General features: G+C 37.8%; 1 protein-coding gene across 2 annotated transcripts in view; it reads left to right on the plus strand.

The window, feature by feature from the left end:
• The window catches only part of Tpk1 (thiamin pyrophosphokinase 1), a 323,577-nt gene that overhangs the window by 82,656 nt on the left and 213,933 nt on the right, over window positions 1-26,988 (plus strand). For both annotated transcript variants that reach the window (XM_034519348.2, XM_034519349.2), the window contains one exon: window positions 18,918-18,987. In XM_034519348.2, coding sequence (XP_034375239.1) covers window positions 18,918-18,987 — 70 coding nt within the window. The remainder of the gene's footprint in view (window positions 1-18,917; window positions 18,988-26,988) is intronic.

A 26,988-nucleotide genomic window follows, 5' to 3' on the forward strand; every position in this document is an offset into this window, starting at 1 on the left:
TTGCATTATGTTAGAACATTATCTGGTTTGTGTATTCTATCTGGAGTTTCTAGGATTTAGTACAGGCACAGAACCACTGTTTGCATATTACAGCATTTGATCTACTTCACTTAATTCTACCTTGTTAATTCCTTCCTTCCTTCCTTCCTTCCTTTAGCATCTTCCTGGATTAAGAACATGAGAAAAAGTCCTTCCCTAAGTAATGCATGACCCTGTTTTTCTTTCTTTCTTTTCCCCTACAGTTAGTTACAGCATATGTCATTGCCGATTTTCAGCCCGTTGGGATTGTTTGGTTTAGGTATACTTACCACATGTGATATTTTTAAAAAAAGAAACCAAGCACAGAAATGGACAGCAGAGCAGCTTAAGGAAAGTGATGCTCAAGTAGAGACTTGATGAGGCCCAGTGATGAGGGGCTGACTGCAGGAGGGAGGTGCTGAGGGAGCGTAGAGAGCCAGGGTGTACACTGTAGGGACTGAGGTTACCAGTGAGCAGTGTTCAGGCAGATACATAGCTTTTGTTCTATCAAGTTTTTCTTTCCTGGTACTGTTTTTAAGAAACTATGGGAATGAAGTTGCATGGGCTTTAAAATGCTGTAAAATAATTTTTCTTTTAAGCTGAAGAACTGTTTTTATTTGTATTTCCTATGTATTTGTATTTCTTATGTATTTTAAGAGACTCTTGTATCTGTGTGTGCATTGACCTAATCTTGGGTGCTTCATGCAAACTAGATGGGCATTTTGTCATTAAGCCATACCCTCAGCTGCCTTAAAGGGTTTTAAAAATAATATTCTCCCCCCTCTCTCTTTCTCTTTCTCTTTCTCTTTCTCTTTCTCTTTCTCTTTCTCTTTCTCTTTCTCTTTCTCTTTCTCTTTCTCTTTCTCTTTCTCTTCTCTCTCTCTCTCTCTCTCTCTCTCTCTCTCTCTCTCTCTCTCTCTCACTCTGATATACTTGTGGGTATCTGTCTCCTTCCCTTCATCCCTCCCCTTTTCACTCTCCCTTCTTGTCTGTCTGTCTGTCTGTCTTTCTCTCCTCTGTGTGTATGTTTGTGTGTGTGAGAAAGAGAGACAGAGACCGAGAGACAGAGAGAACTTAGAGGTAAGAATGGATCTCTTAGGTGTAGTTATGATGTAAGTTTTAGAATGGAATTCTGGTCCTCTTATAACAGGGTATGATCTTAACCACTGTACCATCTCTAGCCATCTCCTAAGGCACATTTAAATAATTAGTGTGTCTTTGTTTATCATGAAGTAACAATAATTGCATCTCTGTATAGACATGTATTCAGAGTATATTGATCAACTCAAGGCAGTATGCCTTCCATGTCTTCAATTTATTTTATGTTTTGATATTTTTCCTATTGTTTTATAGTATATTTCACTTACACCAAAAGTTGCCCTACTTTGTTATTGGAAACCCAAACTAATTACTCTTCTCTGTGTTTGGTACCCAATTTTTGCCTTATATCCTTTTCTGCCATTCCTGTCACTAGCCCAGGGTATTTTTGGACTAGATTACTGATGTTGCTTATGTTACTGATCATAGTGGTCTTCCGTTCCATCCCTGTCCCTTAAGCTCCCTGTTTCTGTAGAGTCATCTGAGGACACATTGGTCCTTTTTCTCTTCTCTTCTCCTCTCTCCTCTCTCCTCTCTCCTCTCTCCTCCTCTCCTCCTCTCCTCCTCTCCTCCTCTCCTCCTCTCCTCCTCTCCTCCTCTCTCCTCCTCTCTCCTCCTCTCTCCTCCTCTCTCCTCCTCTCTCCTCCTCTCTCCTCCTCTCTCCTCCTCTCTCCTCCTCTCTCCTCCTCTCTCCTCCTCTCTCCTCCTCTCTCCTCCTCTCTCCTCCTCTCTCCTCCTCTCTCCTCCTCTCTCCTCCTCTCTCCTCCTCTCTCCTCCTCTCTCCTCCTCTCTCCTCCTCTCTCCTCCTCTCTCCTCCTCTCTCCTCCTCTCTCCTCCTCTCTCCTCCTCTCTCCTCCTCTCTCCTCCTCTCTCCTCCTCTCTCCTCCTCTCTCCTCCTCTCTCCTCCTCTTTCCTCTCCTCCTCTTTCCTCTCCTCCTCTCTCCTCCTCTCTCCTCCTCTCTCCTCCTCTCTCCTCCTCTCTCCTCCTCTCTCCTCCTCTCTCCTCCTCTCTCCTCCTCTCTCCTCCTCTCTCCTCCTCTCTCCTCCTCTCTCCTCCTCTCTCCTCCTCTCTCCTCCTCTCTCCTCCTCTCTCCTCCTCTCTCCTCCTCTCTCCTCCTCTCTCCTCCTCTCTCCTCCTCTCTCCTCCTCTCTCCTCCTCTCCTCCTCTCTCCTCTCTCCTCTCTCCTCTCTCCTCTCTCCTCTCTCCTCTCTCCTCTCTCCTCTCTCCTCTCTCCTCTCTCCTCTCTCCTCTCTCCTCTCTCCTCTCTCCTCTCTCCTCTCTCCTCTCTCCTCTCTCCTCTCTCCTCTCTCCTCTCTCCTCTCTCCTCTCTCCTCCCTCTCTCCTCTCTCCTCTCTCCTCTCTCCTCTCTCCTCTCTCCTCTCTCCTCTCTCCTCTCTCCTCTCTCCTCTCTCCTCTCCTCTCCTCTCCTCTTTTCTTTTCTTTTTTTTTTTACCAGAAGTTGTTTTCAAGCATTTAGTTTTCAGGGCCTTCTCACTCTTTTTCAGGGCCTTCTCACTCTGAAATGCTTGGTCCCCCTCTCTGTAAGTTTATGTCTTCTGCCAGCAGTGGAAAGCTTGCCTTTAGTTAGTTCTGTAGTCCTCGTGTAAAGAAGTTGTACGTATATCATTAGACTTTTGAGGCACCCAGGATGTTTCACAGCGCTTGACCACCATTAGTGATGCCCTCAGTTTATCCCCAGCAGAGCAACAAGTTTTGTCTCCTTTAAATCTCACTGATAATGAGTTCTTAGTTTTCATTTGCTTTTGTTCTCCTCTCTGTTTTTTTCTTTCCTGCCCTTTAATGGCTTCTTAGTGATTAAGTAATTTCTTGTTTTGATTTATGTTTTTACACTTTAAGCATTTTCAAAGGTTTTTACATTTCTTTCAAGAGCTCTTCTATTTGAATAGTTTTAGATTTTCTTGAAGTCCTGTGAGTTTTAGTGACGTTTCCAGTCATGATTATTATTAACCTGGAGGCAGGATTTTTTTTTCTTCCTCTTGTTATATTTTATTTTTCTAGCTAATTATTTCTTATCACTGCCCCACTTTTCCTTCCTTCCTTTCTCTGTTAACCTGTCTACTCTACAATACTTTGGTATTCCCTTTTCATTGACCCCAAAGTGAGAAAAGAGCTCAAGTCCCTGGGCATCCAGGGCTGGGGCAACAGAGATAGCAGTACTTGTTTCTTCCTGCGTTCCTGGTCTGAGTTCTGGGAACTGCAGGCAGGCCAGGGAGGATTACTGAGCTTTATGGCTGAGGTACTGGAGGCCCCAGGGTGGTTGCAGTTCAGCCTCTTCTATCTTACTTCAGCCACAGGGTCTCCTGCATTGATCTTGGATCTGTGTCTATAGCCAAGACCCTTGGCATCCTCTCACACCCCAAACTGCGATTCACTGCCTTTAGCACTTCTTTCATCAATAGTGTGATTACTAAGGTCAAATTTCCCTTTCTTGTTTTTGTTTTTTATTCACTTGTTTAGGGTAGAAAAAAGACTTTTTTCTGAAAACAGTATTTTGCTCTTTTCTTATCTTTGAGTCATGTGCCCCAGCTCTTGAGAGATCCCTGCAGAGTAGACTTACAATCTGACTTCTTGGCTCTCTCCATCCTTTTTCTTTCATGGCCGGCTGATTATTCCTCCCGCTGTGGTTTTACTGAGAATTGAATCTCACAGTCTAGACTCTTGTTCCCCAATGGGTTGATGAGGAAAAAAAAAAAAAAAAAAAAAACAGGGCATTGCTGTACTGGGAGGAATTTTGTTGTTTGGAGGGCACACCTTGTTAGTGCATTTATTTAAAATATTAAAGGATCAATATTTCCATCTCAGTTCATTTCTGTGGGCTATATTGCTCTTCTTTGTGCATTTATGAGGTTCTATATTTTATGAATTATTAAAACAAGCTGGAATGCATCTTTAAAAAGGGTGAATATCCCTTGTCTGTTACTCTGATTTTATTATTGAATCACTTTTAGGGTTAGCAGCTTATTTTGTTTTTTAAGTTCTAAGAATCAAAATGAATTTAAAAAGATGTATAGTTGGGGAGAAGGTAGCTTTTTTTGTTTTATCAGAAAAGCTGCTTTCAGTTCTGTACAGAGATGAATGGAGTAGTTACACAGAAGAAGAAAAGAAAAACAAAGATGGCTACCTGTGAATGAAAATGAGTAACTGCCTGTGCTGCTAGTGCAGACCTTGTAATTGTTTGAAATTTACAAACACAACAATAGAACACATTTTTTTGGTAATGAAATATTTATTTGTATCCATCACCATTGCAAGCTGCTCTCATTCGTCATGTTTGCAAACAGCAGCAGCAATGTTCCTTTGGTGTGAGCCCAAAATAACTTCCAGCTGTTGAAGTTAATTCTGCTTTTTCAGTCTTATTAAAAATCTATCATTCAGCAGCAAATCCTCTTGCTCCTTCTACTCTTCCATAGACTATTTTCTTTAATGTTTATTTATATTCATGGAAAGTGCCTTTCAGAGATGCTTGGTGCTTGAGACAGGAATTGAATGAGAACAAAAAAGATATTCTTGTATTTGCATCACTTAGAGCATCATTTACCAGCTCTTGATTGAAATTTTAATCTCATATCCTTTTAATTCCACATCTTAAAAAGTGTGAAGCAAAACCTCAAAAAAGCAGGTAGTCATAGTGGTGGCTCATGACTTTAATCCTAGCAACTAGGAAAATAGGCAAGTGAATCACCACACATTTAAGGCAGACCTGGTCTGCAAACACACACACACACACACACACACACACACACACACACACACACACACAGAGGTATATGCCCATGACTCTAAAACAGAGGTCTAGCTATATTGTTTATATACCTTTGTGAAGGTCACTGGAATATGAGGCGCCTGCTTTGTACAGATTTATGTCAAGAAGCCCAGGTACTCAAACACTTGTTTGACGTCTTAGAATTATGATCAACAATGGCTCAGATCTACAATGAATGTTTGAAAGATGCTTATGATCTAGTTTTGTCAATTCTGATAGTAGAGTTGATTTTATGAAAAAAATCCAACAAATGGATGGAATATTATTTTCTGTATATCCTGTACATTATTTTAATTGTCTAAAGTAAAGAAATGCACTTAGTGTTGTTGGCCTAGGGTTAGCAGGATTGATGGACAAGTTTCTCCTGCTTGTGGATGCTCTTGCTCATCTTTGCTGCCTCTGACTCCTTGCTTTCATCTTTGGATTATTTCCCCCTGACGCTTTCCACCTAGTCATTCATACTTGGGAAGAAACAGTGAAGCCCCACGGTTATGATCAAGTGTGGCCACAGTGTCGAGTGAGGTAAATCTCTTCTGGAGGCACGCGTTGAGCTTCACTGCTTTTATTTATTCATTCATTTTGTATATCTGTTTTATTCTGTATCTTCAAGACATTTAATATGTTGTTATGACATACTGTTAGATTTTAGGAACTGTGCTGTAGTATACTAAGATAGCATATTCATCCATCCATCAGAGGCTTTATGTATGTGATGACAGCAGCTAAAATCTCCCAACTTTGCATGATTCTCAAGTAACCTGCTCCTTTGCTGTATCCCCTCCTGATACTGACTTCCATACAGCTCTGTATCTACCCATCTCAGGAATCATCTTGCTTAGGTGTTAAGTTTGTCTCTCTCCTTGTTAGCTATACTTTCTTAAAATAAGGTGACCCACACACATACATTTAAAGCTTGTAGCTTTAGTAGAAAAAAGAAACAGGAAAAAAAAATTTAAGCCTCTTTGAATAAGCATTATCTGAATAATCCTCATTTCAAAATAATAGTCAGTCGGTGGTGTAGTGTAGTGTACTTTTTATTTCCACAGAGTCTAGGGTATTGTTCACACTTTATGACGACACAGCTGTATCTCAGATACTCAGCATCACATATGCCAATGTCCCCTGTGTTACACAGCTTGGAGTCGATGGATGCCTGAAGGCTTAGAACTGTGCTGACTTTTTATGACTTATTCTTCCCCATACCTGGTTGACTTTTGGTGTGTATCAATAAACACATGCGTGAATGAGCAAATGCCTGTACTATACAAGGAAGGTTATTAAGATGACTCTTGCAAGCCATGAATAATATTAGTGCCTCTTATAAGGGGAACTTAGGTTCATTAGCTACAGAAAGGACCCTTAGGCCAGAAGATTCTGTATATTACAATCAACTTAGGGCAGTGAGGACAGGCTTTGAAGAGGTAAATTCCCAACGGTTTGTTGTTAGAGATTGCCATAAAGGAAATGAAAAGGGCTCCATCTTTATCCAGGATCCTGTTCCCAGCTGAGACCTCAATCTAGAGCATTTGATAGTCAGCCTCTTCACATGCATGATTACATGATTACCTGGAAGAGCATCTACTGTAGTAACCACGATCTCATTTATAAACATGTGCTCTGCATTCCCCTTTGATACAAAAAGAAGCCATGAGTGTCATTCAGGTTTTTACTATTTAATAAAATTTCATTTAGTGTAGATAGTACAGTCATTATGGGCAATGATCTGGTATGATATAATAAAATATGTAATGTGCATATTCTAGGACCTGGTGACTATCCATTTAGGTATTTGACATCTGGACATAAGATATTTCATATGTGCATAATCATGCATGTAGATGCTAATTGTAGGATTATTAAAATATAAATCTTTTGATGAATTCATTAAATCTGTATGACTCAGATGAACTAGTAAACTGGATTTATATTTTAAGTGGAAATCTCTTATATTTTAATATCCAATAATAAAAGAAAAAATTTTGAATACCGCATTTAAAAATTTAGGCAGTGTGACACAGTATTACATATTGTTCATGGAAACAAGCACACACTACATAAAATAAATGGCAGCACTAACCACAGCTGGGAGAATGAGGCTTAAGGCCAGAATAGTATGTACTGCTGATGCGGACAGGGTTGTGTTGGGGTGGGATGGCAATCCAGGAAACAGAAGTTTTGTAGTTTCACGGCCATCCCAAGGTTTAAATGATGGCACTTGTCAAAGTTAGGTGTAGAGTAGAAGGACATTGTCTTCTTCAGTCATCACTGTATTTGGTGTATAAGATACATTTTATACATTTTAGAACATTTCGTTAGAACATTCTTTTAGGTATATGCTTTGTTATTTTGAAAGTGAAAATTTACATTTAAGCCACAAGGTATATTTTTCCTTTTGGTTTCCTCTTATTTGCTGGAAATGAAGGCACAGATGGAGACACACATCCTTTTGAGATATGCAAGTCTAAAAGGGCATTTAAAATCAAATCTCCTTTCTGTATCTCAGGATAGAACTTTAATACTGATTCCAGTGTGAAAATTCTTATTAAACTCATTGTCCCATGGGGCGTTTTGTATCTTCCTGAGTTAAGATTCCAAAGTTGATTTAAAAAAAAAAAATCTGACCTGGCCTGGAATTTTGAAAGATATTTAGGCCATTCTGGGTTCAGTTCAGTTCAAGCACTTATGGGATACTAACTGCCCTGTGCAGGGTATTGTATCAGGCTTGAGAGATTTTAGGGGAGGGAGTAACAGTTATGGAAGGAAAAGGACCAGTTAGGATTTCTCAGGACATCGAAACAGATGAAAGATGATTAGTCTAATGGATACATATTCATTATCGAGGTGGGAAAATATAAAACAATAAAAACATTACATATGTCTTATGAGTTATCTGTTAAGCTTTATTTTAGTTCCAAACCAGTCTTTATTACTTAAACTGTAGTGATGGGCCTGGGTCTATGAAGCCTTCTCCTTTGCCCTTTCAGGCTGAGCCTCCCCACTGGTGATGTTTCTCCATTGTAACAAGTGTGAAATTCAGCTGTGTCTACAAGGGGATAAAGAGGAGCATTATTTGAAGAAGGACACTTGCTAGCATCCTTGTTCCCTTGTCTTGTCAGGTGTCTTTGTATATTACTTTGTGAAGTGTTAGTTTTCCTAGCACTATCACAGGCTGGTTGCAATGAGTTCCAAGTTCTGCCTAGTGAGGGTTTCTAGTTACTCTGTTCATTGAGCCCTTCCAGCAATCCACAGAGGCAGTGGCTGCTCTGTTCCTAGATTTTCTCCTGTCTTCCAGTTTCATTCACAAAGCACTTCACTAGTTCAAAAAGCACTGCACGCTGTGCCCTAGTGGATGCAGAAACAAACTCCTCACTTCAGCATGCCAATGCCAGTAAACGTGGCTTCGATATCTGAGGACTTCAAGCTTTACCCCTTCCCTTCTGAGAGAACACTGGAGTAGCTCTGGTGGGCTTAAGGGATACATACATGTATAATAGTCTCTTGTTTCTGTCATGTGTTTTGTTGCATTGGAAACAGATGTGCCTTATAGTTAGCAGGAGAATTGCCCTTTCTGATTCTTACGCCTTAAGCTGAGTTGCCTCATCCCTCATCCTTCACTTTGCTTTACAGAACAATCGTAAATACTTGTTGGTATAGCACAGTGTTGTCTTTCTAACAAACTGGAGCTAAAACTAATTTGGGTATCAAATATGCTAACTATAATTTCCTTATATTCTGATTGACCTTTCAAATATTATGTAGAAGGGAGTAGTAAGTGTTGACATCCTTGTCTTGTTTCTGATGTTACAGGAAACCTTCAGTGGCTTACATGTTGAGTTTAAGTAATGCTAACTGTGGACGTTTCATGTGTGGCTGTTATTGTGTTGGGCTACATTCCCTTCTGCCTTTTATTTTAAAGATTTAAAAAAATTTACTTTAGAGCTTTTTACATAGGGTTTTTCTTGTTTTCAAATGCTCTTCCTCCATCTCCAAAGGATCACATATTTTGCCTTTTGTCTTTTTAATCTATGTTCTACACTTACTGATTGGCGTACCTGAACTACCCTGTTACCTCAGGGGCGAGGCTCACTCAACAATGGTAAATGATCCATTTATCTACAGGTGAATGTGACACTTAAACTTGTGCTGAATATTTTTTAATTTATCTTCATTGTTCTATTATTTACTGTAATTTTCTTAGAATATCCGAAGGTCCTTATCAAATAAATAAGCACATGTCTTTAAATTAAAGCTAATAATGACTCCCTTGTATACCAGATATCTTTTTACTGTGGTCTTAATGCTTTTATTTATTTACTTCTCAACTCAAGTATCCTCTCATCTGACTCAATGATGATCTAACGTCGGTTATTTTTAAACATCTGTAGAAGTTTCCCTGTGATTTGTTCGAGCTAGGATTTCTTCTTGTTACTCTCGTAGAGCTCTGGAGATGGCTCGGTAGGTAAGAGCTCTTGTTGTAGAACATATGATGACTTCAGTTCACATCCCTAGCATCTCTGTTAAAAACAAAGAAACAAAAAACAACTGGGTATAGTGACAAGTAATTCATCCTTGCATGGTGGATCTCTGGAGCTCTGCCACAAGCAAGTGGTGCGCTTCAAGAGTCCTGTCTTAAGGAAGTAGGGCAGAGAACCGTGGGATACCTGACATCCTCCCCTGGCCTCTGAGACTTCTCTGAGATGGCCCATGTACCAAGAGCCATTATATACTCTGCAAATGAAAAAGAATGGTACTAGACGCAATCTTGCCTCTAAAAGCTCTGTTGTTGTCTCCCTGCTTTGAAGGCTGTTAATGCCAGCCTACAGAAAGCCAGCTGAATGTTTGCATTGCTATGTGTAGGTTTGACGTATAACCAGTTATTCCTGCTTTTCTCCATGGACTACTTTTACTTTTACTCTACTTTTACTCATGGCCTTCATGTACTCTCCACCCTACTCCCACTGCCAACTCCCCAGTTTTTCCTTTTTAAGTAGAAAAAATTAGCTCATGGCTATGTTCATTAAAAAATAAAGATATTCAAGTTATATGTGAAATTCTTGAGTTGGTAGCAAATATAAATATTAGTCAATTTCCAGTTCCTGATTATTTGTCAATAAGCTGTTTGTTGATGTTAATCTGATATTACTTTATAATTTTACAACTCCAAGTTTTGAGGGTTGTCAGGTCTTCAGGCTTTCATGGTAAGCACTTTGACTGTCTAAGCCATCTTACTGACCTTAAACTATTTTTATATGAATATCCAGGAAAGGACTAAGTATAAGCTGGATAGGTAATATTCTCTTCTACCTGTATAAAATAAAATAAATACAAGTATCACCTGTTTGTGTGTGTAACAGTGGCTTTACTTTTGATGTATGCCACTGTGCGTCTGTTATTTGAAAGATGTCATGTGTCTCTGGGACATCTTGCCACTGGAACCTCCCTGTTGCCTTCAGGAAAGGGTAGAAATGATTTGGTAGGAAAGGAAGGGGCAAAAAGACTTAGAGCTCCACCCACTCTGCAGCCTCCTGTATTCATTTTATATTCTTTCTATAGCATATTTTCATCAGCAAAATGATTTTCTAATCTGAAAACTTTATTTAAAAACCGTTATGTTTTTGCCAATGCATTAGCTTCCATCCTTGACTCTTTTGTACCTGCTCCTCTTGGTAGTTATGAGCATTTTTCTCTAGTTTATTTATAGATATCTGACTCTTGTCTTCAAATTGTCACTGCCTCTTATGGATAATTGTATACTATGCAGTGAACTGGTCAACAGAAACTACCCTTTCGCAGGTTCACAGTTCATGATGGGATGGATGGGATGGCTGATACTTATCAACTTGGGAAATGAAATGATGTGAACCACTCAGTGTGTCCCAGAGGGGGGTCAGAAGGGTTCGACTCCAGCCATCACAAGTGTTAGTAATTTAGTTACTGAGTCGTAAGTAAATAGGAGGTGGATATGTAAGAAATGTAAAGTCAGTTTAGCTAGTATATAATTACCCTGACTTTAGTAGCTAGGTAATGTAGCTTCTTAGTGATAGTCTTGTATTTAAATTGGAAAGTATTCAGAGTAGTGTGTAACCTGGTCAGCCTGCTGAGGAGTGGGTGTTCTCCTCTTAGAGCATTGCTTTTCACTCCAGAATGACTGAGAGTGGGCATTTAGTGTACCCAGTTGCCATAACCACAGCAGCAAGATGCTGTTGGCCTGCAATTTGTAGAGTCTAGGCATACTGAGTAATCTTCAGTGCTCCAGAGAAGCACTCAGCACACATCACAAATATGAATCATGCCAAGCCTTATAATGCCAACTGTGATCTCTTCCATGCTTGCCTCATTCACTGTGTATTGAGTTCATATTTAATATTGATCTTCTCCCTAAAGAGTACTAGTGACAATGTAAGGATTAAGAGCTCTTGTGATCTTACTTGATTGTAACAATCCATACTTAGTTAAATAAATACATATGCTCTTTATACATGCAAGGTAATTTTGTTTATCTATGTTACTTAGCATTTATGAAACATTTCTCTGTGCTCAGTGATACATAACAACTTGATGGTTGCTGTTTCTTGAGATTTCTTAGTAATTAGACACTTGGTGACACCCAGAATTAAAGAGGTATTTTATTATAGACTTTATAAATAGGATTGTGGAAGAGTAGATGTCATACTTCATGTCCGCAGTACATTCTGAGGGAAGGAAGAGAGAGAAAAGGTAATAGAATTTGCACAGCAATATTTACTAAAAGGTAATACAAATCTCCATTCCGTGGCATGAAGCAGGTCACTGGGGCTGGTGCAGAACTGTGCATGTCGATGCTCAGTATAAACACCACTTGATTTTCACTTGAAATAGGATAATTTTGTGCTAGGGACTTGACTAAAATTTAATGAGTATCCCACTTACTAGCTGAAGAATATTACAAATAGCGTGAGCTTTCTTAATAATTGCACATAAATATACTATAAGTAAAACCTTCTATCTAAAACCCTGAAAAAGATCTCTAAACAGCAGTTAATTTTGTGTACATTTTAGCACTCCTCTAAGAAAAGTAAATTGTTGTTTCTTTAGGAGAGAATATATTTCCATACATTTCTGTGTAAAAGCCTTTTTTCTCCATGAAATAAAGCCTTGGAAGAGAAAGCACACTAATCCATCTCTCTTTACCAAGTCTAGGAGCTAAGTGACTAAGCTGCATCCAGGGCTTTCCTGGTGATTTACATACCAGCCAAAGGCATGCTAGCTCTTCTTTAAGAGCTTGCTTCCATATAGATTTGAGGACTCTGCCTCTAAGTTAGAAATTCATATTTTTCCTAGTTGGGCTTTCTTAATTTAAGTGGCATAGAACCCAGCTCTAACTTGCCTCAGCCAGGAAGAAAATTTATTGGTTTATAGAACTCAGACTGGTGCCTGGCTTTAGCTATAGCAGTGGGAACTTAGTGTGTTCACACTTGTCTTCTTGCTCTCTTATCATGGTCTTGCTCAGGGTCAGGATGGCAGACTCCATAATTCCACATCCCCAATCTCAAGGTACGTGGTAGCCAAAGAGGAAACCTGCAAAGTCTCTTTGATTCTGGCTGGAAACACCCTACTTTCTGCCTCATTATTTATCCATTTCCCCCAAATGTGTATGTGTTTTCTTTTCCTCTATTATATGTGTGTGCATGAAACCATCACTCTGTATATTGGGAATTGATCCCAGGATTTCACATATGCTAAGCAAGTGCTCTACTACTGAGCTGCAACCTCAACTTTCTGTTTTCACTTTTGGTCATTTTGATGAGTTTGAAATTAAAATTTGATGTAGTTCATATTCCTTATAAAGAAAAGTTTCTCATCACAGCACTTAAATTCATACACATATTATATACATACATTTACATATTATGTATTACAAATATATTATATATTATCATATATTGCATATTTAGGTAAATATTAATATACCAATAATTGGTATATATTAGTATACATACACTTATGCATACACACATATACACACTCAGTATGAAATAGCTAGTATGAGGAATAGAGAGGTGGTTTTATGATTAAAATAACAAGGCTTAAAGGCCTTGATCAAACATGAAGTTTATTAACCTTTTAGGAACATTATAAGACATTTCATCATGCTTGCATAATGATAAAATAATGAAGTCTAGTCAGGATAGCTTTCCAGTGCCTCATTCAGCCATGTTCAAGTGCATGACGCAATGAAAGCTATCAGGTCTGGGACTGTAGCTATTGCCCTTTGATAGATATATGTTTCCTTAAGAAAGTGGATCTAGTATCTACTTTTCAGTGTAGGTACATATATCAATGCTGATTACTGTTTGATTAATCCATAATCTTGATATAAAAACCTATATCTGATGCTTAGTTTTTCAAGATTGGTATATTCTTATATACTTTCTGAGTTGCTATTTACTAGAAGACCTAAACAAGAAGTACACTTTTAAAAAGAGTTTATCGTATAAAATAATATATTAGGAAGCAGGAGAGATGGTTCAGCAGTTAAGAGCATTGGCTACTCTTGCAGAGGATCTGGGTTCAATTCTTAGCACCCACATAGTACAGAATACCAAGGACACAATCCACAAAACTCAAGAAGGTTGACAAGCTGAAGGGGCCAAGTGAGGATGCCTCAATCCCACTTGAGAGGGATAAGAAAGCAGAGGGCAGAGGGAAGGAGGGAACTGTGTGAGAGAGAAAAGGGGGGGGAAAGGAGACCATGATCAGGTATTGGGGGTGGGGTGGGTGCTGTGAGTAAAGCTCTGAGGGCCAGCGGAGTCAATGGAAATAGACAACCTCAGTAGGTGGGATGTGTGGAGACCCTCTAGAGTACACCAGACACCTGGGAGGTGAGAGATTCTCAGGACTCAAAGGGAGAGACCTTAGATGAAATACCCAACAGTGGAGAGAGGGAACTTGTACAATCTACCTCCAGTAGAAAGACAGGGCATCAAGTGGAGAGATGCTGTTGCTATCCCACCGTCAGAATTGTTTCTGTCTAAAAGAACTGCATGGACAAAAAAATGGAGAAGAACCTGAGGGAAAGGAGGTCCAGTGATTAGCTCACATTGGGACTTATCTCAAAGGGAGGCTTCAAGGCCTGACTCTGTTATTGCTGATACTTGTAGACAGGAGCCTAGCATGTCTGCCCTCTGAGAGGCCCAACAAGCATCTGACTGAGACAGATGCAAATACTTACACCCAATCAATGGTCTGAAGCTGGGGACCCCTGTGGTTGAATCAGGGAAAGGCTGTAAGAAGTTGAGAAGGAGGGAGACCTCATAGGAAGACCAGCAGTCTCAGCAAACCTGGATCCCTGAGATCTCTCAGACACTGAGCTACCAAACGGGCAGCATTATACTAGCTGGTCTGAGACACATATACAGCAGAACATGGACAGGTCTGGTCTTAATGAGAGAAGATGTACCTCACCTAACCCTTGAGAGATTTGAGGTCCCATGGTATGGGGAGGCTTGGGGAGGGGAGTGTGTGGAAGGGTTATGGATGAGGGTGGGTGGGGACATCCTCTTAGAGATGGGACAGGGGAAGAGAAATGGGATGAGGAACTGTTGGAGGGCAGAATGAACAGGAAGGGGATAACGACTGGACTGTAAAAAAAGATTAAAGATAAAAAATTACTTAAACCAAATGTAATGACATGTTCCTATAATCCTATGGTGTAGAAGGCTCATTCTGGAAGATGACAGATTCAAACAAGTAGCATACTAGTGTATATAAAAACAACTTTCTTGGTGATAGAATATGAGGAGTATTGTGTAGCTACCAATATTTACATGTCAGTCATGTGTGCCTGCTGCATCTTTTTCTATTATTATATGAATGCAACAGCAATTATCCTTATGCTTAGCATCGGCAAGATGGTAAGCATATGTTGTCTGTATTGAATTTCTACGTTAACGGGGAAGCACATTTGAAAATACTGTAAATGCACAGAGTTGCCTGTAGAAGTTGCACATCTTCCTCTGCACCTCTCTTCTTGCTTTATGTACATTGTCTTTCTGCCATTTCTGGATTCTTATGTTAATTTTGTGGCACACACCATAGTAACTTTAGTGATCTTTTTCCATCAGAATCTGAGTTGTAGGGGTTAGCTTAAAATCATTGGGCCTGTCAGTGTTCGTAGATACTGGGACCAAAATTGAACTCCAGTGTTTTTTAAGTAACTGAAATGGCAAGATTTTTCTTTTCTTCCTCTCCTCCTCTTCTCTTCTTTTTCATATAAATATGTGGAATTACTTTAATAGTACGCTTTGCAGTAAGTGAAATTATTTCTCTTCAGTCTTATTCAACAGAAGATTTTGAAAGCACCAATTTACCTGTAATTGTGAGTGCAGTTCTTTTTTGTTAATATTGCTAAATGCTGAGTTAAAAAACAACACTTAAAAATACCTTTAATATACCAGAGTTGCTGAGATAGAAAAGTTGCTTCAGTGGTTTTTAGTGCATTTTAGTTTTCAGATGTTTATCAACCTGAAGCATAGTAAATGATTGTTCAACCATTACTGGACAATCTGCAAAAATGTTGCTGTGTAAGCTAACGGACATTTCACATTAAGAGCTAACTCATGCAGTAATGCTGAGGACAATTTAAATTATGATGAATGAACATTTTGAGACCAATTTGTTGTGATTTATCTGACTCCTTTAGCATGCTGCCCACTTCTGGTTCTGTTACAGTCATTCCCTTATTGGTTACATGTGTTGCAGGTTTTCACATTGCCATGTGTGAACCTGTGCCAGCATTGTTTGCTATATTCTTCAAATATTTTCTTTTGAATTTAATTTTTTATGTACTTGTAAAATTGGAAAATATTTTTGTGAATAAAATTTAAAAGAAGTAAAGAGTGTTTTTAGGGTACCTTATGGGAATGAAATTGTTTTGAAAGTGAATTTTTTTCCCTTCAGAAGGAATAAATCTCCATTTCTAACTTGTGTGTAACAAGACGGTAGTCTGTACATTTCCTTAGTTACTATTCTAACTCAGTTTTCTACTAATAACCTTGGTAATATAGATAAATTTAGTTACTAAGTGTTTGTCTGTTCATAAACTTCCCTAAATCTAACATAAAATATGTTAGAAGTAATAAGTCTTTAATTTTTTTGATTGATTAATAAAGGAAATTTTAGCAGAGCTGGGTGTGTTGAGTTCCTTTATGTGTCTCTTCCTTTGATGCTGCCTGTGTCTGCTCATTGCCAATGAAGCTTTTGTTAATCTAGAAGACATACATACGTTTGCTTCTCACTCCATTCTCTTTTACAGCAGCATGTGCTTAGTACCAAATGTACCTGGTTTTTGTTTGTTTTTTTGTTTGTTTATGATATCACTAGGGACAAAACCATGCCTCACAAATGCTAGGTCAGCACTCTATCACAGATCTTTACCCCTGGCTCTTAAAAGGACTTAAATGTTGAATTCAGCTGATCTTTGCTATGCAATGTAGTATGGAAATTGATATCATTATACTTGTTAATTTTTACCAATTAAACACTATTTCTTACATTTTATATTGCTTTAGTAAATAAATTTTTACATAAAAGATCTCATATACTTGTTAATTTTGTTTATGGAGAATTACTTTTTATACTCTGAGGGTAATTACTGATCGTTTACCATCTGTTTCTATTAATCAGTCTTTTTATGCTCCCCAATCAGTGATGTTTTGCTATTTTATGTGAGTTCATTTCTCCCTCTTCACTGATGATGATTTTGATATGTAGGACATGTGCCACAAATTCTATGAACTTCTGTTATATTCATAGCATAATATAATTCTGGGTTCCAGTCATTATAAAGTGTTTAGGGCGGGTAATGAAACTAGCCATCCCTCTGAGTTGTGTTTCTAGAAACTCTGCTTTTATTTAATATTTTGTGGTAGCTTGGGCTATTCTTTTTTAAGAATATAAACTTCTCATACTTTTAAAATTTTAACATAAAGTAGAGAAAACTGTTTACTGAATGCCCAGTGTGTTCATATGTTGTAACTAGATATAAGTATTAAATTATTAATTGTTTAATGACTCTACTCTATAGTGAAGAACCTCAAGTTAAAACTTAAGTGTTTTACCCCCTTAGCCTGATTTTGTTTTATATATATATCAGGGATCACAGAGAAAATAGACTTTGGTGGGCTGTTCTGTCTATCCTTAGAGTTTGTTAGATAGCCATTACATTCTCCCTCCTGATGTTAACATATCCAAGTTAAAGTTGAATGTTCTAAATCTTCTTAAATCTATAGGTAAATCTACAAATAGAAAGGTGATAGGATGGTTTTAAAATGAAGAAGTAGGTCAACAGAGTAGTTTGTTTCTTCTGAAGCTATTCCTGTCTTGGGCATTTGCTCATGCTAATGACTTAGTGTGGAAGACATTGAAACTTTGGACTAGGAAAGCAGTTGAATGGAACTTAATGGGCTGTTCTATTTGGAGCCTGGAAGACAGTGCTGTTGGGAGTAATACAGACAGTGGAAACCCACAGATAGGAATAAAGACTCTATTAGCAATTGGAATACAAGCTATTCATGAAATATTTTGAAAAAACAATCTGGCTCTATTCTGCCACTTGCTTGAGACTAAATTAGAAAGTAATGGAGTAATTTCTTTGGTTGAGGAAATTTCAGGACAGCATAAATTTGGGGCTATGGCATCATTACTATTGATCACTCTTATATAAATCTACAATGAAGAAGTAACCAAGTGTACTTAGTAGCTTTGATCCTAATAGTTTTGTAGGGGCAGAAGACAAGACCTTGGTCTGTTAAAGGTTAAGAAATTGCCATGATATCCGGTTAAATCACCAGTGTCTTGCAACCATTCCTACTCTATAGGATAAAAAAGTAGTTCTATCTTAACTTCTAGGACAAAGATTTTTTTTTAAAAAAAATAAGTAAATGAGGCCAAGGCTCTCTAAATCAACCTGATCGAATCTCACATGAACTCTCAGACACCACGGCAGCATACACAAAGCCCTTTACATATATATTATGACTTCCAGAGAAGTGTTTTTAATGTGATTTCAAAGTGTGAGAATGAGTGGGCCTTTGTTTCTTGCGCCTTCTCTGGGGCTTTTTATAATTTTTTTCTTTGTTTTGTCCAGTTCCATTGTGTTAGTTTTTGTTTTATCTCATTTTAATTTTTTTTAAGAAAAGGAATATTAAAAAGTAGCAACAAAATGTCACAAAGGTCCTTTCTTGAAATTTGATTTAATAGTTTAAAAATAGTAATCTCAACTAATATTAACATACAATTATTAATATAATATTGATAATTGACATAATTGAAGAGAGGTTTTATAAATTGAAAGAAAGTTGAAGGAATGTCACATACAGAAGAAAGACAAGAATGAGACATTTGGAGAAAGGCTGAGTTCAGGTAAGACTGTCCACAGAAATGTTTCAGTAAAATTCACAGAGACAAAAAGGTAAACAGGATGGACCACAAGAAGTAATTGAGTTAAGATGACTTAGATTCACCAGAACTTGAGAGATGCTTCCTCAGCTTTGGAAAGCACAGTTTGCTTAGGCATAATTTTGAACTCCAAAACATCAGAGAAAAGGATGGTCTTCAATGTTTCCAGAGAGAAGACAAAGGAGGCACAGAACAGTGAGACAGTCTGTTACTTGAAAGTACCACTGTTCCCAGTGGAAGTTCAATGTCAGCATGTTAATATAGTCAGAGCAACTGACTGTTCAAAGCTGCCTTCTTAAGCCCGAACCCAGCCTCTGTAATAAAAGAGGAAAAACAAATGTAGAACAGGGTAGCACCACAGTCTCCACCTCTGTTCTGAGGGACTGGAGAAGATGCAGAGAGTCTGTGGGTGGTTCTGTTTTCCTATGAAGAGTCACTTGTAGTAACAGCACACATATCATAAGGTAAACTCATGATCCAGGGTAGTGTGGCAGTGTGTTCTGAATGGTTGCTTTTTAGATGCCAGAGACTGTGCTTTGCCATCTTTACTGACATGAATTGTATTCTTTTTGTTTGAAGCTCTCTTAAGAGCCTGTGCTGATGGAGGTGCCAACCACTTATATGATCTCACTGAAGGAGAGAGAGAGAGGTAAGCTCCAACAAGTCTGTTTGCATGTTCTTCACTTCTGCTGCTCCTTACTTTTATTCATTCTTGGTGACTGTTTCTTTTTCTTCATATTCATCATAGGAAGCCACCTCTGAGAGAGCTGAGCTGTGCAACCATGATGCATTCTTTCTTTGAATGAGATCTCTTAGAATTAGGATCAGCTTTATTCTTGGTTTTAAATTTCTATTCTATTACTTTAAAGCCTAGTTAAGTCAAGTTATCACATATTGAAATTTGTGTGGACTTTAAAGATTGGGTAAAATAAAACCTAAAATTGCTATTTATGTTGGTACTAATACACTTTAAATGAATAAAAACTGTACTCCTAGAAAAGAAATAGTCTGTTATAGAAAATGTGAGGTTTTATACTAGTGTTGAATAAGTCTCAGTAGGACTTACTATATCTTAATTATTTCTGAGTTACACATATTTTTGGAGAGAGGCAATCACATGAATTGCTCCTTGCATTGTCTTGGTTTCCTAACCTTTGTGTGGTGAGATATTTTTTCAATGAGAGAACATGTTTGATAGAAACAGATTTTCAAACTAGTTCAGATGTGAACGTGTTTGCTGCCCAACTTATTTGGAAGCACAGGATTTCACAGTGTAGATTTGAGTACATAGTTTGTGAAAATTCACTGTTTGTGAATACACTGTTCAGTCATTCTCGTATGTGTTAGTAGCTGTATTGAAAGGGTTTGGCATTTGAGAAATCGCCTAGTTGCTTCCAAAACAAAAATAAAAATATTATGGCATAACGGGCCCTGTGTGAGCATTAAACATACGTGGTTTGAAGTCATGTATTTTTCTTTGTAACATCAGAATGTTTAACTTCAGCTTTCTAATACTGGAGGTACTGCTGAGCAGCTGGTTTCATATTGTGGAGAAGTCGTGCTTCCTTTGAGATCAGATGGTATTGCTAACGTCTGGAGACTGGCTGCATTTATCAAAAAGGCAACAATAGTGACAGCCTAGGACAGTTAAATTTCATTTACTTATTTATTAAAGAACTTTGCAAGTTTCTCTAACAAAACCTGACATGGACAATGTCTGAAAAACATCTAAGTTGTTTTAAAAAGTGCCCTGGCATGTATTTCAGAATAGGGAGTCATGTCATGGGGCTCAGATTATAAACTGGGCATTGTCTGTCTCATGCCTATATCCTGGATGCTACCAAGTAGTTGATGCTTGAACACTATTTCCCTAATGGCAAACACAGCCCAGAAACATGGCAGTTGAACATTATTTCTCTAAAGGTAGACACAACTCAAGAACATAATTAAAAGCAGGACTTGGCAAGTATTAACTCAGCACTTTCTACCTATTCCTTGATGACAAGAACCATCTGAAATGCTTATGAAGAATTACAGATCTTTATAGTGGGTATTTTTTGTTGTTGTTGTTGAATCATTCAGATTTATTGACAGGACAATGGGAACAGAGTTGTTGAGCACAAAGGACTTATAGTCAGTATTTATCCTGAAACATAAAACCAGCATTTGATAAGAATCATGAATACTGGATACTCGAAACGCTCTTCACATCTGTAGGTATAATACAGGATAAAGAACATGTAGTCTCTGTGGCTCAGTTTGTAAATCACTCTCTTAAGTACAACTTGCCTGAATTTGTTCATTTGCATAAATTAAACAGAATGCTGCCTGTTGTATTACATATTTTGAGGGCTATAATACACACATTACTTATTTTCCCTTTAGAATGCATTATTGCTCTATCCATGAAAGTCTTATATAACACTATATTATTCTGGATTCCACACTTGCCTTGATCTGGCAATATTTGATGGTGAACAAGGAAAAGTTTAATGAAAGCTCTCCTACATTGTCACATTCTCAGAGTTTCACCAAACACAAATAGTTGACATTATCTAAGATTTAAACATTGGATGAAGGATTTCAAAAGTTTTTCGTAATTGTACTATTTCTCTAGTGTGGAACCTCAAATGTTGCAAAGAATACACAATGGATAAAATATATGCCACATTTTTCCCAACAGAAAAATCTTTCCCCACTAAAAAATTGAAGATGTTTCCATTGACCTGAAATGAAGTCAAAGATATATCCTCATGCATTACATCTGTTAAGTTTCTCACCAGTGTGAACTCTCTGTTGCGTTCTAACAGATATGCCAAAAGTAAAGGTAGATAGTGGGTATTTTTTAGGTGAGCCAAGCATTGGTAGCAAAGACAAAAGGGAACATTTTTTTATTCATATTTCAAAGCAAAACATTAGTGATTTTGGAAACAAGTAACATTATTTTTGATGTTACTTTAATTAATTTCAAAATAACTATCAAGTATTCCTCATCATATTATAAATAATTTTTTTGCTTGTTTGATTTTCTTGTATTGTTTTTAGAGACAGGTTCCCTCTACATGGCCCTGGCTGTCCTGGAACTCACTATGTAGACCAGGTTGGCCTCAAACTCACAGGTTCCCTGCCTCCTGAGTGCTGGCATCACAGGTGTTATGCCCCATTAAATTTACAAATAATCTTATTGAAGACATTCAGGAATGTATAGAATTTATCTTACAATTGTTTGTCTATACATGAAGATGTTTAGTGAAGCAATGTAGTTAATACGCATTGATTTTTCAGGTTGTAATGATGCTTGTAGTGATTCTGATGCCTTGAGGGATGGTTGGCCTGGGGAAGGGTAGAGTACCTAGAAGTGATAAGTGAACCTAACCTCTTTGCATGGGAATTAAATCATTTGAATAAATCTCATTACTTCCAGGCCCTGACCAGTAGAACTAATTGGATACAGGTGACTACACATAATTCCTCTTAATTGTATTTTTTAACAAAAAGCCCTCACAATGGAAAACAAAATAAAACACCAACAAAATGCTGAACTTTAAAAGGTCAAATTACAGTTTGTGGGCTCAGGCTGGCCTTTCCCCCCCCCCCATGTTTCTTTTTATTATCAAGTATATTTACACTATAGAGGCCTATAATTATTCAACAAAAAAATGGATTCTTTTAAAGAACGATGCCTGGTTGAAGACAACATGAAGCATTTGTACATTTGAGGTAGAAGGGAAGACCAAGGTGGAAGCAGGGGATGGCACAGTTATCTAGGGACAGCAGGGTTATCTAGGGCAGCATAATTGAGTCATTGCTGGGCCTCTCTCCTTTTGATTGAAAGACAAGGCCTGATGTGTTCTCCCACTGCTTGCCACTCTGCTTTTAGACATCAATCTATAATGAAGCTAGCCTTTATGGAGCACCTAAACAAAAATGGTGTATGTCCTCGGCCTTGGCTAGGCCTGCCAGCTGCCCTACTTCTCAACAGAGCCACATGTGAGGGTGGCATGTGAGGTAAGGCAAACACTCTGGGAGGCTCAGGAGGATGCAGTGCTGTGGGACTTTGAGAGGCAGCACTCTGAATACGAATTGGGCCTTGGATGGCGGACAGAAGAGAAACAGGAGGAGGTGATATCGGAACACCAAGGGTCGACATTCTGTACAATACTGGCATGGTCTTGGGTTTGGTGTTTCTGAGATGCACTGAGTCAGAAGATACAGAAGTGCCTGCTGACTTTAGCTGTTTTCAGTTAGCAGAAATGCAATGCCTAGTTATTGTGGAACATAGAAAGTACATGGTTAAACACCAGAAATACACCTTAAAAGGAAGGAGTATATCTTATGTTCTCTCACTATGTACTTTTAGAGTATTAGTCTAGTGCTCTAAAACCTTAAAAGATATATTTTGATTCTCAGACTAGGTGAGATTCTAGGTTGCCTTGGTTACCTGGATATATTATATAGTCCTGGTTGGCATTGAAGCTGGGCATCTTCCCATTGGTAGCTCCAGTTCTGCACTGGAACCACCCCGTTCCTCAGAATCTTGGTTACATTTTGTTGCCATCAGAGCAGTAACTATGAGACTTTACCTTCAGCACACTGCTGATCTTACAGTGCAGTGCTGTTGAGCATGGACACACTGTGGTACAGGCCTCTAGCTGATTCGTCTTGTTTCACTGCCATGTCATTGTTATTACTCTGTTGGGGCTCCTCACCTCTGATGCTTTCGGCTCTGGAAGCTTCCATTCCCCGTGCTGGCAGTGTATTTCAGATGCTTCCTGCAGTGTAGTTGTACAGTAATTGTAGTTCTGTGTATGCTGTACTCCACCTAGTAAATGCCTCATGTCCACGCCACCTTACTTAAGTAGTTATCAGCCTTTGCTCTAATCCTAAAAGCAACTTACCTTCAGGTACCAGGTTTTGTTTGATAATAAGTAAACAAACAAACATGTTCTTCTATTGCAAAAGCAGAGAATGGTAATTAGTATGATAGTGAGTAGGAAGAAACAAAATAAATCAAAAATATCTATTACTTATTTCTTTCTATACAGCAAAGAGTTTCACTGAATTTGTCTATTGATTCTGCCCTTTGAAACAATAGATATTATTATTCACTTGCCTATAATTACTTTTTCAAGTAAGTTTAAGTTTGATATACAAACTTTGATGGATTCTCCTTATTGATATTTTAGTTAATTTTTAAGTGAACTTCTGCCTTAGTCTTTACTAATGAATGCTTTGGGGTTTGGATGATTCTTGTTTTTCATTGACACTGAAAAGAATCTACAGATTGAGATTGACCAATGGCATAAAACAGAAGGCTAGTAAAATGAATCCCAACAATTATATGGAATTATAGAGTGAATTCAGTAGCAGAAAGGGTAGTGACAAAGAGAGCAAAATAACCAACCTGAAATTATACTACAGAGCCACAATAACAAAAGCCACTTAGTACTGACGTGGAAACACGCCTGTAGATCAGTGTAGTAAAATAGAGGACACAGGAGTCACCTAACTTCTTGAAGAGTAGTTAACACATCCCTTTTAACATCTGTTTACTTACTTGCGTATTTAGTATATGTGTACACACTGGTGTGGTCTCAGCATGAGTGTGGAGGTCAAAGGACAATTTATGCTGAGTCAGTTATCTCATTTCACTGTGTGGTTTCTAGAAATTGAAATCACATCTGTAGGCTTGATGACATATAGACAATTTAAAAAAAATAAGAGTGGATGGGGCTAGAGAGATTGCTCAATGGTTAAGAACACTTGCTATTCCTGGAGAGGACCCAAGTTCAAGTTTGTTTCCCAGCTGTATCTGGTGGCTCACCACATTCTATATCTCAGGTTTCAGGGATTCACTGCTCTATTGTTCTGTTGTAGCATCTGTAATCACCAGGCATACATAGAGTATACATATATGCACACAACATAAAAGAAATTAATAAAAGAAAGTAGAAGTTGTGTTTAATTGGGAGGATAAAGGGAACCAGATAGAGAAGGAAGTGGGTAGAAGAAGGTGAGTGTGAACAGAGGGGAAGAAAATGAGACAAAGTACAATGACATGTTTGTTTGACAATGTTATGATTTAACCTGTTGTTTGTATGTTAGAATAGCATATTGAAAAATGCATTTAAAATTTTCTACAAACTAATAGTAAAATTAATTTAATCACTTGTTTAAAATGAAATTTCAAAGTCTTTACATGATAATATACTTAAGATTGTTTGATTTCATATTCTATTAAAATATTTTTATTTAACTTGTCAAATACAAGTTAGTGCCACTAATTAAAAACCAAACTATGAAGCATAATAGAAAAACTAGTGGAATCTCCAGAAACTGTCTTTCTAAAAAGTACAATCTCAAGAATAATAGCAAGAGTACAGGCCAGGACAAGTATGATAGCAAAAGCCTTTACTCATAGTACTAAAGTGACAGATGCAGGTGAGTCTCGCTGTTTCAAGCCAGTCAAGTCAATTTAGTGAAATTCAGACCATCCCAGGCTATACAGTGAGACATGTGGAGGCGCATGCTTTTACTTCCACCACTCAGAAGACAGAGGCAGCAGATCTCTATGAGTTTGAGGCTAGCCTAGTCTGCAGAGTGAGTTCCAGTACAGGCAGGGTTACACTGAAAAAACCTGTCCCCCTTGATTCCCCAGGGAGGGGTGATATGAGGGAGAGATGAGGTGGAGGTGGGTGGGAGGATGAGGGGGTGGGTGGCTGGGGAAGGAGTGCTATTAGTTTGTAAAAAATTTTAAATATGAATACTTGATATTGGTGAATCTCAAATATTTAGTCTCATTTTGGGGTAACTGGTTATCAGGTGTATCTCTAAATATAAATGTAAGAACTAACTGCTAAGACACATATCTTATGTATGCATAATTAGGAATGTCTCTGTGTTTTAATAATCAATACATATTTCTTAAATGTAGATTTTACTGAACTGTCAATTCATTAAATTATCATTTGTGAATGTTGTGTAAGAAGAGTATGGTTTTTTAGCATCAAGATATTTATAAAAGTTGAATAAATCTTTGCTTAAAGTTAAAAAATGAAAAATGCATGTACTATGTTGTAGTGTTATATAAAGAGAAACATTCAGTATAATAAATTATGAGACATGGGATCATTGTAGTCCATGGTGTATGCATATGGGTACATATTTGTAAGTGCCTATGTGTTGGTTGTTGAGGGAGATTCTTCTGTGTCTCATGGCAAAAGCTAAACTCCTTACCTTGAGTTATGGCTATCTTTTCAGATATGTCTATAGTTTTTTTTCTTTGATTTGTACACAAAGAGAATTGTCCTAAACATGCTATGTTCTACTCTCTTACTTTGCTTGGGCCTTGTCTCATGTCTTACCTTGTACACAGAGCTATGCAGGTTCTATTCTGAACAGACTAATCAGTACTTGAAAAGCCTGTGCTGTGCTGGTTATTGAGAAGTAGTAATGGAGGACACCAACATTTCTTGTAGCAATGCTGTCTGTGTACCAGTGTTCAGCTGATGCTGAGTGTGCACCTGAGCACCCCTCTTCTCCAGCCTGCTTGCTGCAACTTGTCTCACTCACTGTGCTCCTGCCTATGAATCACAATGTCCCATTCCTATTTTACCTTGATTTAAAGTTGTAAGGACTTATGTCCTTTACTAGATTATAAATTTCTAGTGATCTATTGCTTCTTAACTTTGCATAATGCTTTTTAATTATTTACTCTTTCATTTTATCTTGTGAAGATGTATCTTATACCTTTCACTGTGTGGTGAACTGCTCGATTTTGGTAATCACACTTAATCATCTTTGCATGCCTCTAATATCTAGTGCACTAATGAGCATCTGAAAACTTGTTGGATTAATGTTCTTTCATTGATAACTCAACAGAGATGTCACTGAGACTAAGCTATCTTTTAGCATGGGTTTTCTCACATGTAAAATCAGATTTTAAGTAATCAGAATACTGTTAATACTGAAGAAATATTTCATAATTGCATATATTTATTTTTGTACTATTATAAGAAACTATATGTGATATAAATGTTTTATATCTAAAAATAATATTTATTTTTGCTTAAAATTACTTAGCTTATGTTTCACTTATGACAGACTATTATACTATTTTGCATTCTAATTTTATCAAATGCATCTTATTCTGAGCAAGGTACTCAGATTTGGATTCATTAATAGTTTGAGAACGACATACACTATGGACATTAGTGCTAAATGTAAAAGGTGTGTGTGTGTGCATGTGTGCGTGTGTGCATGTGTGCGTGTGTGCATGTGTGTGTGTGTGCATGTGTGTGTGTGTGCGTGTGTGCATGTGTGCGTGTGTGTGTGTGTGCGTGTGTGCATGTGTGCGTGTGTGCATGTGTGCATGTGTGCATGTTATTCGTGACTGGGATTTAGAGATTTTTAAGGCTAATTTGCAGAAGAGTCTAAGAATCAGCTACGACTTGATGGTGTTCTGTCTAAAGATATTTGAAATGGTGAGGATTGTTTTAATCATTGTTTCTCAGAGTAAATTATGCATACAGAAATCTGAATAGGAAGTGTTACAGGTTAATTTTATGTAAATATTATTTTAACTAGCTGAGATGCATAGGAAGGAATACTGTAATTTAAAAGACAGACTTCTCAAAGATGCTCCTGCATT

The sequence above is a fragment of the Arvicanthis niloticus genome, chromosome 15, assembly GCF_011762505.2.
Source record: "Arvicanthis niloticus isolate mArvNil1 chromosome 15, mArvNil1.pat.X, whole genome shotgun sequence".
Classification (NCBI taxonomy): Eukaryota; Metazoa; Chordata; class Mammalia; order Rodentia; family Muridae; genus Arvicanthis; species Arvicanthis niloticus.